Below are 18,625 nucleotides of genomic sequence, written 5' to 3'. Positions count from 1 at the left end.
TATTGAGAAAGGAGGAGGACACATAGAATAAAAACATTTTCTATTATGTCAATTTTCTTGTGGCAAATAAATTCTCATGACTTTCAATAAACTAATTGGTCATACACTGTCTTTCAATCCCTGCCTCAAAATATTGTAAATTTTGCTTCCCCACCCTGTAGTGTAGCGTATAATCTGATCTTTCCTTTTCCTTTACAGTTACTATTTTTTTGTGTTCTTACCCTCCTCATTGAGATTGGAGGCTAATCAGGATAGGATGATGTTGGTTAATCATTTTAGAACAAAATCCTATATTAGCATTAGTGAATAGCATGATTAAAGTCACTTTTTATTATTTGAAGTCAGTTTGTGTGTTTGTTGGTGTCTGTCTTCGTTCTATATAAAGTTGGTCAGACAGTATCGTGTTGAAAAATGGGCAGATTACTCTCGACCACCTGCTTTTCTTATCTTTAGTTTTATGATCAGCCACATTCAGATATCTTAATTGTTGCGGTAGTTGCAGCAGATTCTTTAACAACCTGCTCTCACAGTTGTTTGAAATGTCTTTGTAGATGCACCTGTTACTGAAGGAACTGTCCACTTTTACTTCAACCATCCTTTATTGATACTTAAGCCGAATTAGAATGTTTTGCAGCCTGGTCTTGGTCCGTGGGGCACGTCTTTGACACCCCTCATTTAAATGGTTATTTTTGACAGGATCTCAAACAGGAACCTAGCCTGTCCAGCCATCTGGTTAATACTGACAAAACAATCTGGAATTGGGCCAGTCACTGTGAAATATGAACAATCTGTTCTATACCGAACCAACCACAAGTCTGAACGGCGGGTGTTTCACAATGCGTCATACACACCGACTTCTTTTTGTCGTGAGTCAAAGTCAGTTCCAAGTCCGCAAACCTCTTTGCAACTGTTGCCAGTTGTTTACTTGATTCAGAAATAAGGATTGAATTACATATTACACCCTGTATTCTCAAGCTTCTATGACAAAAGTGTCACGTCCCCCTTATCTGTGATTGGTCTACTCGGTGCCTGTTAGTCCCACCTTCATGTTTAGATTCAAGCCAGACAGATATCTCATTGAGAAAGACGGATGGCTGGCCAGGCTAACAGAAAGCTGATTCTGTAAAAATTACTAGAGTCACAGTCAAGACACATTAGAAACAAGAAAAGCACTCAAAGAGTGCAGACCTCCGCCAAGGCAGATCAATGACCCCCCCCCGATCACCACCAAAATATAATCATTTCCTCCCTGTGCCTGTATCAACATTTCCTGAAGATTTCATGAAAATCCGTCCATAACTTTTTGAGTTATCTTGCTAACAAACAAACACGCACGCACACACACAAAGCAAAGCGATCACAATACCTCCTAGCGGAGGTAACAAATATGTTGAAGGAAAGAGTTAAGAAGCAAAACTCTAAATCTGTCATTTTTAGAACTTTGTGTGAATAAAATGACAAAAAATACCATGATTTGTATGACAGATAAAGTTGTCCAGAGGTGCTGTTGTGTTGCTGTTGTTGCATGTGACATGTTTGTCCCTTCTGCCCTCCCGTAGCTTACTTGGTGACACAGAGACTTCTCCCTGAGGAGCCAAGAAGCAGACGGCTCATGACTTCTGACCAGGACACGAAAGTTGTAGCTGAACCACAGGTGCAGCAAGTACAAGAGGCAAAAGAGAACTCTCATTTGGTAAGTGGAACACATTACTGAGCTGTCAACTTCAGTGTTGTTTGCTTTGGTTTATCCCTTATCCTGTGAAGGGAAACGTCGAGCTGGCTGAAGGGTTTAGCTGGCTCGTTGCTGTTCGCTGCATCTACCATAAACTAAAATGGACGGAATATTTGCACAATATTTCTTTTTTTTTTTAGGTTTATTTCATCAAATCAAAAACCTGTCTGAATGATGCTAATGTTATTCTAACACTGGAAATGTGCCGTTAATACTGGACAAACTGATGACTTGATAGGGAAACAGTGTCTCAGGGACAAATACCAGGGTGCATGGTATTTATGGAATTTGTGCCCATGTTTTGTAGAAGGATATTTCAGCAGATCGCTAGTCTCTCCAGCCTTGTTTCAAATGATCCTCTGACAGACATAGGATTGGTGTAATGTCAGGATCTTGGACTGTGACTTAATTTACTAATAGTAAATATCCTAGTGTATGATCTGCCTCTCAGAGGGTTTGGAGGGATCGTGTCATTAAATATAATTCACAGCATTACTAAAACTTTCCTCCTCAGCTAACATTAATTTTAAATGGATTATTTATAAATTTAATTACAGTATTTTGCAGAGAGCCTTTCACTGATCTATGGGTTTGTAGCATTAATGTTGGTAGCACAGTTTGCTAGGCTAGTGAGTGTATTTCATTACATTTGTAATGATACTTAAGCATCTGTCTGTGCTGAGGTGTTTAGATCTAGTCTGTATAAACACCCATAGTTTGTGTAGTGTGTGTTTGGCTGCTGATAAACAATAACTCAAAGTCCGTGAGCTGTATGTCTGACCTCTGACCTCTATGCTACTGTTGATTCATTGTAAACCTCCGGCAGGACATGGTGGTCCACCACAGGCTAGGTCATTAATGGAAACACCTTAGTGGACTAGTGTCAGTTTTACCAGTATCATGTCAGTCCATAAGGATACAAACCTGCAGCATTTCCAGTCATATACAATGACAAATACACAATCACACAGGGTTTGTTTGGTTGGAACTCGCCTACGTTTCAGAGGTGAGAAAACTGTGACTCAGATCTTGGATCTTGATACTTCTAAAGATTGTCACATGAACTTTTGGCCAAATCGTCAAGCGCCCTATACAAATATTAGAACTAGCATTCTGGTATTTTCCTTTATGAAAGATGAAACTTGGGACTGCTTCTTCGTCTCTGCTGTGACTCCCCCACGGTTTGAGGTTTTAGCACCAGAGATGAATTTAACATCATTGTTTAGGCCTACAATTCTCATCCCAAAACTTAAGTGGTATTGTAGGTATGAAACATACCAACTTTTTAACTGCGATGGAATAGTTGTGTTATGTTTCCTCTCTCTGAAGGTCATGATGGAAATGTTTGACTTTTACACACAGTAATTGTTGAACTGGGCATTTAATGCTGTCAACACATGCATGAATAAATAAGTCACTGAAAATCACAATTAATTAATCAATACATACAGAACTGAACAAACCAGCTCTTTCAGTAAATTATTTCGCTCTTTCAGTCGACAAGTGTTTTGTTGTTAATCATCCTTTGGGTCTGGAGAATATCAAAATTGATCTGTCAGTCTTGGTGCAATCCAGATCATTATTTTCTGCCAAATGATCTGTTCCTTCCTTCCTAATACAGCTGATTGATAAACCATCATATCAGCGTAGACCAGCTTTTGACTGGGGTTGATTTCCCACACTGATTATATATAATAGAGAAGTGTTGAGTAAAGAAACAGAGTGCAGAGGAAGAGGCGACTCTTGTAACCAAATAACCATGACCTGCTTTTATTTCTCTGTTTTCATGAGCCTGTCGTGGCCCTATTGATCATAGGCGTGACATTCTGTTCTTGTTGGAATGCGAAGGCGGGGACTGAAAACAAAGTGTAAAAGTGCGTCTCAGTTGCTGAGGCTTTATTTCGCTGCTTTGATGGGATGTTATGAAACATGGATGATGTCTTTGACTCAACACAGTGGAGCTTAAAGTGAAGCCTTGTCTGAGACACTGGAGTGACAAACGAGAGAAAAACAAAATGTTTAGTGACTGAAATCACTCGAACATGGTCCAGTTAAACGCTGACTTTTGATTCGACGTATATGTTTTCATCCTCCTGTTGTCTTTGTTGTATAGCCTGTAGTGTGACCGTTGACCACTGTTGGTCCTTATGGGTTTGTGGTTTTTAGAACTGCTGTTGGTGATAAAACTGTATTGTTTCTCTTGATTGTGAGTGATTTGAACAGGGGTCATATTTATGCATTTTACAGAAGTTTTGAGATCTAAAGTATTAGAAAAAGGCCCACACATTTTCCCAGAGCCTTGACCTGTTAATTTATTTATTTATTTTATTTCATTTTATTTTATTTCATTTATTTCTAGTTGGAATCATTTCAGTGTACCACAAAACAATGGATTAGCTGATAGCACAAGCTTCATTCATATAAAACCAAGTTATAACCAGACAATGGCAAAGTTAAGACAAAATTTGTCATCATGACTTCATAATGTGACCTTTATTTTTGCTCTTCTTTGTCTCGTTCAGTTAGTTTTAGCGTTAGAAATAATCCTTGTACTGTTGGAGCTGCTTAGTGTTAGCTTAGCACCGCAAAGTTTGTCTCATTGGTCTGTTTTATTAAATTATTCATGACATTTGCTGGTTCCAGACTGTTAGCTTGGCTTAGATATTTGCCCGTGTAAGTACTTGTTGTTTGAGTTGTATTTTGTGTGTGTGGAATAGGTTTTGTTAAGCTTTTAGCTGATGTTCTTCTGGTTATGTGGATGTATAGAATGTGTATGTTATTACAAGCAACAGAACTGGGTATAAAAGGTTAAGTAATGCCTTATTTGTTTCATTAATGGTTTCAACTGTCTTCATAAACAAGTCCAGGGCTGAGACTAATTATTTTTGCTCTTATGATTAATAAACTATTATATTAGACCCCACAAAGTCATAAAATGTGGGAAAAGGATATTTCTTTAAAGATCCGATATTAAAAGAGTTAACATTTTGAATTGTTTCATTCAGTGCATTTACAATGTGACTATTCTTTTATCATAATCATAACCAATTATTTTCTGTAAGTGTTTATTATTTATATTGACTAATATTTTCAGCTGTGTGTAGGAAAATACCCAGATGCTGCAGTCAATGATGCACAGCATTCGATGGAGTAACCAGTGTATAAATAAGTATATTAAGAATATAGCAGACCAATGGGCTAAAATAGTTAAGTTAAAAAACCTCAGTACTGCTGGTTCTGCAGCTCTGTTCTAGACCTAGACATAGAATTATATCCAAACACAGCAGAGCAGTTTGTCTACACCTTTATTAGTGCGTTTCCCTGTTAATACAAGGGTAGGGAGGTTAAATGGTGGTTGTCTGTCAAACTGTGTAAGGGTGTAGTAAGCAAAAAATGTTTTGCTTGTTTTTTTCTGGGCTGACACTGATAGATGTGGGCTGGAGAGAACAAAAATGTGGCAGCTTGTAGTGGTGTTGGCTGTATATATGGTCTGTATGTATTTACAGTAGTTTTCTTCTGTCAATCGTGGTTACAAATGAGAGGCCAGAGACATTATAATTGGATACTTACACAGTGTTTTACAAACTATTGGTATTTGGGCTAACATTTTGATTGTGATAAAGGACACTAGTCCTCTAATCCCAGAATTGGTTTCAGAGCTGTGAGCTGGAAGAATAAAATACTTGGCAATATATCAGTTCAGTTATGTGAAATACAGATGTAAAGGATGTAACAAGACATAATGACACAAATGTTGATAACCCTTTGATATCCCATCCATAGAAGCCCTTCCTAATCACCAAAAATGTGTAATCTGCACAGTGCCATACTAATGTTAAAAAAACGTTTCCAAGCTTGTTTTGACCTTTTTCACTTTTTTGTATTTCATCAACTTGAGCCATAAACAAAAATACCAAATAGTCAATAATTGTCATGTTTTTTTAATTGTTTTTTTTTTTTTTTTTATCCCTTTAAATGCCATGTTTGTAATGTCAACAAACCTTTTTTTTTTTTTTTTTTTTTACCCAAAAACACATTTTTTCTTAATTTACTACATACAAATATAATTAGATTTATTATTATTATTTTTTTTAGAGCCTGGCATATGTCAATGATAAACAGCAACACTGGTTAAAAGGCATTATTATATACCCAAAATGGAGTTTTGGGGATATAATGGTTTTGCCCCGAATACCTCTGCCGTCACCAGGTATCCTTCGTGTGAAGACCATAACTAGGACAGATTCTTTTGGATTTCATGTCCCTTGATAACCAACATAGGGGACCCCTAGTAGAAGAACCCTATTGATTTCATGTTCTCTGAGTATTCTAAGTTATCCAAGTAGGGGTGCTTTAGTTAACATCAGTTTTTTGGACATAAATCAAGCGATAATAGGCCGATGGAGATCAAATTTGGTTCATATTGATTGTCTTACAGATGTCCGTTTTGTCACTACCATTCTCATATAGAGTTCATATAGTGTCATATTCATTCACTTGGCAGAGTTTTGTGGGTTATATAGCAGAGGATTGGTGGGATTTTGGGGATATACCCTTGATGTTGGCTCCTGACAGCGTAAGCGTTGTTATTTTTTGTACTTTGTCAAATGTTAAATGCTAAAGTTTGTCGCTGTGCATTTTTTACTCACTTGGTGGAAGGGGGTTAGTGTATTAATTTTGCATCGTTTACAATGTGCTGATTTTAGTGGCTGGGTCAGAATTTTAAAAATCATGCAAGAATGAACAACTTTTGAATTCTGACCTAATACAAATTGTGAAAAATAATATGACCTTTTATAACATGAAGTGCAAAGTGTGCAAAATGTGCTCACCTGGATACCGGAAGCTTAAAAGAAGATTAAAGTGACAAACAAGACAGTATTGATGTTAGGGATAGTATAAGACAAAATAAATTAAAAGACAAAAAATGGTATAAAAAGACGCAGGATGAAAACAACAAAAAATGTCTTTCATAGCCAGTTTTTTGATGGCTGAAAAGTCATGAGCATCAGTATTTACAGTGTGTGTGTGTGTGTGTGTGTGCGCTTGCTTGCTTGTTAGAAGTGACGTTCCAACATTCCAGCAAATTCCAATTTATTCGGCCTTGTTTTGTTGATGGAAGTCTCCTTAAAAATGTTGACATTATGGCAGATCACACAATTCTTCCAAGGACACACAATATTTAATTTCTGGGTTGCACATTGAGAAAGTTTTGGAATGACAGATCTTATTCCAGCTCCAAAATATCTACTTTTAAAGGTCCACTACCACTCAGCTTCTAATTAAAACCGGTTTAGGTCTAAAGTAGATTTATGTCTTCATGTTATAAGGTTTTTTTTTCCCCACATTTTTAGAAGTTACTAGTTGTATTCATCATAAGAATGCAACTCTGTACAGTACATCAACATTACAAGCAGACTAAATAGTTGTAGTTCACCAAACCTGTGTGGTTCTCCTGATCTCTGCTGGAGGTTAGTCGCTCGAGGCTGCATGATTTCCTACTAGCTCAACACTCTCAAATCTCAAGACAAATATGCTGGAAGTCAAGCTGTACTCTGGGAAATGCAGTCATGTACAAAGAAGAGGAGAATGTGGAAAAATAACAGTACTTTGTTATGATGTGAATGCTGTTTGATAGTGTGTTTTATAGCTAAAGCAGCGCTATAGGAGTCAAGTGTTAAACAGTGCGTACTTACCTGGTAAGTTCATCAATCACTGGTGACTGAGAATGAATTAGAAGTATCCTTGGTGTTCATATGTCTATGATGGATGTGTCTAGAGTCAGAAAAGTCCAGCCCGTCAATCAGACTTATCTCCATATTAAAAGTTTTCAGTGTAGTAATACAGGCTGTGTTCAGTGAGGGTGTTTTCACTTGTAGTTTTTTTTATCCAGCTGCTTTTAGAAAGGTTGCATCAGGACATTTGTTCCCCCTGAGCTGATAGTTTAGTGCCTGTCATGAGTCAGGGCTGAACTTTGTCCTCAGAAGGTGAAGGTATCACTGGGTCACACTAGACATTTTAGTAGAAACTAGAAGGATCGTGTGTCATTAGGGATGGCTGTCAGTACTACTGCTCTGACCGATACTTCTTATTGAGCCAGTGTCAGATAGAAAAGTGACCCCCATGGAAGTTTCCTATTATAGAATTCTACCCCTCCCCATGGAAAAGTGACCTGACCCCAATAAATAACCAAATTTGTATATATTTAAAAAGATATATTTGAGGTTTGAACACATAACATGTTATGAAAAGCACAAAAATTCATTAACAATCATGCATTGCACAAATGAACAAGCATATGATATTATAAACATATACACTGGTACAATGTTCAATGCACCATAATGGGCTCTATGCACAGCCCCACTACTTCCTGAACTTCGGGTGGGTCCTTTATTTCCTGTCTTTCATTATTGGACACACTGATTAATCCAGGTGTGCCTGCTACTTCTTGTTGTGAGTACTGATTCATTAGGCACACCTAGATTTATCAGTGTGTCCAATAATGAAAGACGGGAAATAAAGGACCCACCTGAAGTTCAGGAAGTAGTGGGGCCATGCATAGAGTCCATTATGCACGTACAGTATTTACAAAATCCTGATTGCAACTGTATTATATTAAATGAGTATTGACTTGAAATGGTGGCAGATGTTGTTGATGAAGATGTAGTTTTGAGTAGATTTCATGTCTGTGATGTTCAACAACTCTAAAGTGAACACACATTATTTACTTCAATAGCTATATGAATTAATTAATTTAGTAGTTTCTGGTGAAAATGTCAAATTATACACAGATATTTAAGCCTATTATGATATAGAAATGTATAAGAACATTTTTATGAACATACAGTACAAATTCATGTAAGGGCTTAAAATTCTATGGGGTGGGTCAGTTTTCCAGACTAGAAGATTAACCTGCGGGTCACAATTCTATATAGAAAAGTGACCCGGGGGTCAGAATTCTATGACACTGGTCCATATTGGTATTCAATCAGTTGTTTTTTTGGGTCAGGGTTGCAGTTCAAATTGTGAACAAAATTATTTGCTGTGTATTCTCTTTTGTTGCATAGACCTCTATTGACCCAAACAATGGTCTGGACCTGTATCCTGTTTTCCCATTAGGACTGAAAATCACAAAAATGCATCGCAGACAAACGTCTGTGTCAGAAGCTCAGTCAGTGAGGGAAAATTAGCCGAACAAGTTTTATGTTGCTGTAATATATTTTAGACCTATTGTTCTACTTTTTCCCCGCCATCACTGTTAGAAAAATGAATCACGTCTGAGCTTATCAATACTCCAGTCTTGAATTATGTTGGCCCCAGGCCCATTTTGTACTGTGTACCTGTCTCATTTAAAGACGGCTAAACTGAAAAACTATGTGTTGAACATTTTTAATGAAGATGTTGATAGAACATTTTGCTTTTAGAGGAACTCGTATAGAATACAATGCAATAGAATAGCCTTTATTGTCATTGTGTGTACAATGAAATTAGGAGTGCTACCCTAGTCAGTGCAACAATATTAATAAAAAAAAAACACCCAATACTTCAGAAAACAAGAACAGAGTGAATATAAAATTACAAAAACTAAAAATAAGATAAGAAAATGATATAAAGTTGTCCACAAGTAAAATAAGAATAGAGCTAAAAGTAGAATATATAAAAAAAAAAGCTATAGAATATGACTAGAGACAATATTAACAGTATGTATTTCTATGAACTCAAGTCTATATGAAAATGGGGAATTTGTTTGGATAAATTTTGAATAAATAATGCATTGTTATTGCCAGAACAGAAGATTATTGTACGACTTTTTGCACATAACTCATATACCATATGTAGCATGAGCGATGATGTGTAGAGGTGATAAATGTGAACCTTTTCCTTACGGCAGAGGAACTGCTGGTTGGTGACTTATTAAATGGTAACCAGTGCTACTAGCATTTAAATAACACTCACCAGTACGTGCTGGTCCCTCAGTTACTCGACTATAAGCAGATGAGCGTGCACTGTAAAATGAAAGTATATGTGTGAATAAATAGTATTCCAACGCTTAGGCCTCTGGTTTAATGTGTTTTTTTCACATGATCAGTTCATACCCCGTTGTGGTTTTCCTTAGTCTGTTTTTCTCTGTGCTGTTGTACCACATCAGACCCACAGATGGGAGACAAAACTACAACCACTGAGCATCTGTGTTGTTCTGCCATCAGTTGTTAATTAGTAAAAACACAGCGACAGTGTTTTAACAGGTGAACTGACATCAATCTGAAACTCTTAGCTTACAGGAATGAAATTATTAACCAGTCATTGTTATTTCTGATTAATACTCTATCTTCAAATTTGTCACAATTAACAGCAGATAATTCTTGAAATGTACTTTGTGCCAGAAAATGCTTACAGACCCTCTAGACATCAGTTGAACAGATGAAGTGCTTGTAATAACTGTTGTCCCTAAACAGATTTTTATGCTGTTTATAAATTAAAAAGTGGTTTGAAGTGCAAATAATCACAAATATAATTAAAAACCTGTATTTATATTCAAATACATTACATAACTTGCTTTTACCTGTTTCCTTGTATCCATTTTTTAGAAAAAAAAAAACAAATTAGATACATTTCTGTTGCATAAGATTTCAGAATTATTTTTGTCGTTGGTTTATATATTGGTGATTTTTCTTATTGGTCAATTAGTTGTTTGTCAAATATCAGAAAATGGTGACGAGTGACTGTAATAGTCATTATTTGATCCCCAACCCAAAAATATTCAGTGTACTGTCTCTGAGGAAGTACATGAACCAGAAAATATTCAATTTGAAGCTGGAATAAATATACATGTACTTTTTTTGCTTGAAAAAATGTAGTTTCTCAGTAGTTTCTGATTAATTGGTTTACAGCTAATGCAGTAATGTTGGCCTCTGTGAGTCAGATATTTGTTTTCCGTTGAACTGTCTAAGAACTGTGTGTTGCACAGTTCTGAGGTGTATGGAGGGAAACTCTGATCATGCTCAGGTTATTCTCTCCTATCCCGCTTGCAGACCCCTGTGCTAGGTGAATCCTGTGTCCTATGCCCACAGACCCTCCATGCAGCCGGTTTGGTTTATGATTCTGAGTGCTGCGTAACCCTGCAGCTCTGATTGATGGTAGCACATGTGACGTTTATGCAGTGACTGGGACAGCCATACGTGGTCATGGGGGCTGGCGTTGCACCAGCCTCATGCCATATATTGGTACATTCTGCTGTGACGTGGAGTCTTGTCTCCCGTCCAGCCACCCGTTTAGATTTTGGGTTCTTGTTCGATTAAAGGCAGCCGGTGAGTTCTAGTCGCTGTGTAAGCTGGATATTAAACATACGTTTTCTGTTCCCCTATCAGCTGTGACATACAGTTTCCCTGAGTGGTGCTTCTTCTGTTTTGGCTTGGCTGGAGTTATAGAAATCTATTTTACTTTTACAGTGTTTAGCATTAGCTTTATGGCTCCAGGAGGAAGGTGTTGAGGTTCCAGGTCCTTCCCAGTTTTGGTCCTGATACTTCTTCAGCTGCAGCAACTGTAAATCATTCCTCCTTCAGCCCTGCTCAGTTACACTTCAGTGAAACTACCTCAACCAACCTCTGCACCCGGTGCTGTTTGGAAAATGAACAGAAGGCGGGGTTTATTTTATTTTGATGTTGCCATTTATTGAGTCGGAACAGAATTCTTAACGGCTGGTTCATGACAGGTTACTTAATCATACGACACTAGAAAAGAAGATCAAGTGATGTTGAGCGTAGAGAGTATGTCATACTGTTATTCAAACATTTCAACAAAAATACAACAGACCCACTACTCTTTACTAAGATAATGTCATAACCTATGGTGTCTATATATTCATGCAGAGGATACATGGAGATTTATGGAGAGTTGATAAAGAACAAAAGTAACAAAATTACAAACTTAACAAAACTTAAAAAAAGAAAGTTAAGAGTAAAGTAAAATAAAGTGTGAAAAAAAATTGTAAAGAAATAGAATTGACAATTGAGTATTAACTTAGTGTGACTCGAGTGACATTGCCATGTCTGCGTGGGGTTGTGTTAGCAAGTACTGTTGTACATCACAACAATATAAATCACTGGGCACATACCACCCCCCCACCCCCCGGTTGCAAATTTATTTTCAGGGAGCAGCAGGTAGTCAATGATAAGGTTAGGGGAGCTCACTTTCACTTTCCCACAGCTTTAGCGACTGGGCTATTTAACCCACCACATCCTCCACATACAGGTCCATCATGTTACTTTTAGAATTATGTTCGGCATGCATGACGTAGCCTGTGTCACAAAAATTTAAAGGGGAAGGATCGGTCTCATGGAGCGGTTGCTTTTACAGATCCCTGATCCAGCTAAAATGTTAATATCAAGGCCGATATCTGATCCTAATATCAGATTGGTGCAAACTTAGTTATAGAGGGCTAAAATCTGGGATTCTCTGATGATCCAGTAAATGATTCCAGACTGAGGTCTTGGAGGCTCTGGTTTCTAATCTAGACTTTGGAATCTTTGGCTTAACAGAGGATCTCAGGCCAAACTTTGCTCATATGGGATTAAATATTCATAGATATACTCAAGGGTCAGTCCCCTCTGGGCCCTTGTGAAAGTGATAAAATAGAGTGTGCACACAGTGTGAATGGAGCTAAGATTCTGTTTTTCTTTTTCAATTGTAGTCTGGAAAAGCCTGTGTTTGCTTTAGCCTGAATAGAGTTACAGTTGCCGAAATGAGAAATGATTAATTCAAGGACAATTTTCAGAGTCATCAGAGACAGAAAGGACTGAATCTTGGAGATTCTGCATAACTTGGTAAAACAAGTCAGGAGAAGAAAATTGAGATTATTATCTAAAGGATTTTTGCAGCTGGAGGTGATACTGTCACAAAATGAACCAAGGTGTGGTGTGATGACATGCTGTGTGGGCCTGTGATGATGACTGCAGATATCAGACGGCAAATGGAATCACATAAGCAGAGATTTTTTTGAGATTTTCAAGAGTCCACTATGAATGTTCTTCATTTACTTCACAGGCAAATATGAGGAATTGGACTCACAAAGTGTATGTGTCACAGAACAGTGGCAGGGATGTGTCTGTGTTTCCCTGATGGTTTTCAATCTACCTCTTCAAATAGGAAAGAATGTGGAACTTAGGAAATGGGTACGAAGTGAGCGGATGGCCTTGAGGCGAAGAAAAAGTTATTTTTCCTGAGAGTTCCAAAATTAGGAAATGGAAAGAGCCCGCTGTCTTTTTCCACTGTCATTTACACATGCTCAAGATTGGAAAGAAGATTGGCAGCAAAAAAAGGAAGGGGCAAACTCCCCCCGATGGAGTCCGGTGGGCTCATGCTTCAGGCTGTAGGTCTCATTACAAGCTGGGATTAGTGGTGGGAAAAGCGGTCAGAGAACAAAAATACTGTTTTCCAGGGTTGAATTCACACACAGTACAAGATGTTGAGATTCCTGAGCAGCCTAAAAATGTGCAGGGAAAGATTTTGTGCTTAAAACGCCCTGAAGATCTGCTAAGAAAGTGTCAGTTCAGGTCATGTTTGTAGATGCACATGTTACAGGCTTCAGATATCATCCTCCTCCTGTGTACTACAAATAGATTACACCAAACACAGGACACTGCCTTTAATCTTCTTACTATATACCAAGTGAAAGGTGATAGGGCAGGTAAAATGTGCAGCACAGTAAGTGGGGTATCAAACATGCGGTCCATGGGATGAATTTGCAAAGTGCAGAAATTACACTGAAGATATTAAGAGTCAAGTTGAGTGTTGAACTGGGTTTAGTTCAGGTTCTACATATAGACCAATATGATTTAAAGTAAAATAACATCATAATAATCTATAAATGACTCCAATTTTTTCTCTTTGTATAAGTGCACAGAAAATAACATTAAATTATGAAAATATTTACATTAAGAAACTATACTTTAACAATAAAATATGAACAACCTGAAATGTCTACAGAAAATTAAGTGCCATTTTCACAGTATTCTAATTGTTACCTAACGTTTGGTGCCTCTGTAGATCTGATCTGTAATGCACATGTATAAATGATAACTTAAAACATAATATTGTTAAAATTTCACTTATTTTTCTTAAGAAATTTCTTTTTTTTTTCAGATCATTTAATTTTTTGTTTGAATAGTTTGTAAATGTAAATATTTTCACAATTTAATGCTTTTTTTTTTTGCATTAAAACAAAGAAAATTTGGAGTTATTATTTCTAGTTTATTATGCTACTGTTTTACTGGTCTGGTCCATTTAAGATCATATTGGGCTGAATGTGGAAACTGAAAGAAAATGAGTTTGACACCCCTGCTTTAATACTTGGAGAAAACTTTGCATACAACATTGCACAGAATTCCTCTGAAATTTTAACTGACAAAAGCTAGTGTTGCTCTGCTGAGCCTTACACCATAGAAACCCTAACCCTTGAGTTTTCCACCTCATTCCTTATTCACGCACATGCATCCACAGAGAGCAGAGATGCACCATATGCCAAGCACATATGTGTAGAAATAGACCAGAAATTCAACATGACCTATTTATAGCTGTGTGTATTAAATCAGAGGAAAAAAGCTAAAAGGAAGGGTTGAAGGGGTGCAGCTCAGATCACGTTTCTGTCTCTTCAGAATATCAGAACACTAACAAAATGTGTGTTGTGTTGGTCTGTAAGTATAGAGCATCTACAGTGTGACATACGTGATTTGTCTTCCTCATATTGTTTAGTTACAATTTACTGACCCACGTTTTGTATGATGATTTACTAATTTCTAGTTATGTCATGTTTCCTGCTACTACCTGTGGTTCTTGAAGTTCATGTAGGAGGGTAGTAGAGCTTTAGGATCAGGCTGAACCTAGTGTTGTCATGGGCATAGAATAACCAAAGGACTTGTCTTTTTTTTTTTTAAGTTTATTGATCACAGTGAATGCATGCCATGGGGTTGTCAAGCGTTTCTTCTTCAACAAAAAGTCAGAGAATCAATTAAAATTGCACTGCTATAACTTGTTTAGCTCTTGGGCTGCCTTGTACAACGTGAGGGGGGAAAAAAAAGACACTAAAACCATAAATCCCCTCCATTTGGAGTCCTTTCAGTATAGCTTGTGTTGACTAATTGTGGATTTTAAAGGCCAGTGTAATAATGATGGAAAAAAGCCAGTAGCTGATTAATATTTCAGTAGTCATGACTAATTACCAGCCAATATTGATTAGTTGTTTTGCTTGAAATGCCCCTCATTCACTATGTCAGCCTCAGTCCTCGACTGATTATCAACACGTCTCCACTTCTTGTACCTCTCAGTACAAATTAAAAGCCTCTGCAGAGTTGCACAACCTCATAGTACAGTACTTTACAATTAAACTTTAAGGAAATAGTGATGTTTATAAACTATATGGACAAAAATATTGAGACTCATCATGTCTACATTCATAACACAAAAAAGATCTTAGAAATTTAGAGGTAGAGCACTTCAAATGGAAACAACAAACAAAATTAATGTCGAGAGAAATGAAGTCAAAACCATCTCTGAGGCATTTTGGAAGCAAAGATAACAATTTAAGCAAAATTGACCAATATAATGATATTTATTTCAATATTAAACTATATTATGACATTAGTCATTATTGTTTTGTATCCCAGACCCCTGTTAGAAAAGAAACACCTGAATTTAACGTGTCCACATACTTTTGTCCAGATTACACTGTCATGTTGAGCATGAAGTCAAAGCTGTTATTTCATCACACTTCATAGGTGTAGATAATTTTGGAATATTATATGGTAGCATATCAGTAGTAGAAACTATGGAACACATTGGTCTTAAGTGTCGTTGGTACCCTTGGTATACTGTAGTTGTGATGCTTTTGACTTGTGCTCAGCTGCCTCCTCCTACTCTGAATCTGTCAAAAAGAGGAGATGAGCCTCAGGTCTGCAGACTGACAGATAAGTCTAAATTCAGCTGTTTTTTGTTTTCTCCCCTGAAGGACTCCTGCGTGTCTACCGTCTCTGTCTGCTACTTAGAACTCGCCTCCATCGCTCAGGCAGAGCAGTAAACTCTACCCTCTGATGACACCGACAATAATTTGTTAGTGTCCACTGTTCATGATGAATCACATCCTTCCATCTCCCCCAAATACAACTTCAGTCAGGGAAGCAGCTAACCTTTTCCTCCACGACGAAGGAAAGGAACATTTAAAAATTTTCAAAGGTCAAGCGGCGTCCACAACATACACATCCGGTGATGTCAGCAGCGGTTTCTATGGCAGCCACTGCTCGGACAGGAGTGGGAGTTTCACATTGGTGCAAGGCTGAATTATGAGCGGAGTTGGGAGTGTGTGTCTGTCTAGCCAGACTCATCCCAAATGATGTTGTAGTGCAGCTTGTGTGAAATATGAGCCAGGAACACCATCTACTGCTGCTCATCTCTTATCAAGCCTGAATATTGCTCTCTTCGCCTCTCCTTTTGTTTTGGTGACTAATCCCTTCACACTTTGCTGCTTCTTGAATTAGAATCAGATTTTTTCAGCCTTTACTTTACCTCCTCAACTTGTTAGCAGAACAATCTATGTATTAAAACTCAAGAGGGCTGATTTAATTGGAATGACGCCTCAGGGTTGATTCACTACGTGGTTCAGTGAAGCAGCTCTGTCGGAGCTCAGGTGTGCGACTTAACACGCCCCCAGTATCTTGAGCGTTTTCACCAGAGAATGACTCAGTGCAACGGCAACAAAACAAAGGCAGAGAGAGGAAAAGGGAGACAGCCAGTCAGCTTGTGCAACGTCAGCGTAGCCCACCGGGGCAGAGGAGCCTCGGCGCCGTCATCAGATTTGTCGGATCAGAGGGGCCAGACGGAGCGTGGCAGCGGCTGGGATCTGACGGTGATGCCTTAGAGAGGTGCGGTGGATGATTATGGCTTGAGGTGTACAGTGCTGGTCCTGCCTGCCTGTGGAGATACTGAGCCTGTTTCCATGTGTTAATCATGGACTGGATGCACTGGAGTCTTCTACCAGCGCCGGCAGGAAGTGCCTGGTCTGCTTTGCCCCAGGACATAAATGAAACGTTGGCTCTGACCACAGCTCTGGGTTACAGTCTGTTAGCCTGTGAGACATGCATGTTCAACTACTGCTTTGATCCTGTGAGTATGTCCAGCGGGCAGCAGGGTTTATGGCCCTGGTGCCTGTCAGACCTCAGACCAGCTGTCAGATGCTTTTTGTAGGAGGGGTGTCAGGAAGTATTGACACAGTAGAGTACTGCAATATGATCTGTGGCACTGTATCAATTCTCTCATATGATTTTATTATATTTATTAAACATTTTTAAAAATTGTTTCCGTATAAGTTTGAGACATTTTGCGTAGCTGATTGATAACAGGGTGTGATTTTACAGGAACTGTGGATTGGAAATCAAATTCAACCAAATCAATCAAATTTTATTTCTATAGCACCAATCATAACAAAAATATCTCTTTACATTTACACTTTACATTTAGAGCTGATCTAGACCAGACTTTTAATAAGCCAGTTCACAGATCCCCAACACCAATTAACTGACACTCACATTTAAGTACAATGACACCTTACTACTGTTTTTATTTTATGTGCCTTCTAAAACTTAAGGGAACTATTCACTGACCTCTACCCAAGAATCTTACCACTCCCATCGGTTCCTCTGTCAACAGGTGAAGGACTTTGTGTCCATATTGTCCATATTTCCCAAAATGGTTGTTTGGCATTTCTGATCCTACCTTCAGGGTTCTCGCTAGCATCATTGAATGTTGGGGCCCCCGACGCTGTCCCTGGGGGGCCCCGACGCTGAGATTTGACCCGCGACGCTGTCTTTCAACCAGCGTAGCGGTGTTTTTTTTTGTGTGTGTATTCTGCCCCTGCTTGTGTGTATAGCGGCCAAAAACTTCTCTCCAAAGCTTTACTCGAGACTTCACTGTAAAACTGCAACATACATACAAAACATGTCTCAGTTATGTTCTTTGTTACAGCACATTAACATAGCATTATACATTCATATGAATGAGAAAAGACCGCTAGCTTGATGCTAACATAAATGGGAAAATCCATAGACATGCTCACGATTAGCATCTTCAGATCGACTTAAGATTTACAACGTCTTTTAATCTAACAACAAAAGGTTACATCAGAGACAGCTTTTACTGTTCATTACCACAACAACTGAACATAAAATACACACAGGCAAACGTTCTTTCTGGCCATACAAACAGAATGAGAGAAACGTGTCTGCTACTTCCTTCCCATGTCTGAACTGGCTACGGTAACACTGAAAGTACAAAACACACGCCAGTGCAAATTATTCCAACCACCAGAGGGCCCCCTTTGCTTGCTTTTAACAACAGAACGTCACTGTGTGTGTGTGTGTGATTGTCCAGAGTAATGATAACGAGATTTGAATTTGAAAAAAGATATTCCTTTGTCTTGGCGCAAAGCGCTGCAGAAAGGAAATGAGAACAATATAATCAACACCCCTTTGTGTGCCTTGGTATTGTCTGACGCCCGCCCGGCAACATCACTTGCCTTATGCTCATTGGCTGACAATGAGACTTCAATCAGTTTACCTTATTTAAACGGACCGATCACCCGTGGAAGATTAGATCTAAAATTTAGCCTGTGTGTAGTGTGGGTGCCGCTCCAATTATCCCTAATTTTGTGCAAGTGAATATTTTTCTATGATCATGTCTGCGTCGAAGCGTGGGAGCAACGCCAAACGCAAGGGTAATATCGCATCGTTTTTTGGCTTCGTTCCTCAAAATTTGCCCCTCAAAATGCAGGAAATAATGTTTCAGAGAGTTATAAATTTCAAAATTTTCTGGGGGAGGATGCCCCCGGACTCCCCTACAAAACTT

At 38.3% G+C, this 18,625-nt stretch overlaps 1 protein-coding gene across 4 annotated transcripts in view; it reads left to right on the top strand.

Moving 5' to 3' along the window:
• The window catches only part of larp4b (La ribonucleoprotein 4B), a 59,331-nt gene that overhangs the window by 5,801 nt on the left and 34,905 nt on the right, over positions 1-18,625 (top strand). For all 4 annotated transcript variants that reach the window (XM_030161313.1, XM_030161310.1, XM_030161312.1 and 1 more), the window contains exon 2: positions 1,560-1,693. In XM_030161313.1, coding sequence (XP_030017173.1) covers positions 1,613-1,693 — 81 coding nt within the window. In that variant the 5' untranslated portion in view covers positions 1,560-1,612. The remainder of the gene's footprint in view (positions 1-1,559; positions 1,694-18,625) is intronic.

Source organism: Sphaeramia orbicularis, chromosome 17 (assembly GCF_902148855.1).
Source record: "Sphaeramia orbicularis chromosome 17, fSphaOr1.1, whole genome shotgun sequence".
Lineage (NCBI taxonomy): Eukaryota > Metazoa > Chordata > Actinopteri > Kurtiformes > Apogonidae > Sphaeramia > Sphaeramia orbicularis.
This window is presented reverse-complemented; position numbering and strand designations above follow the sequence as displayed.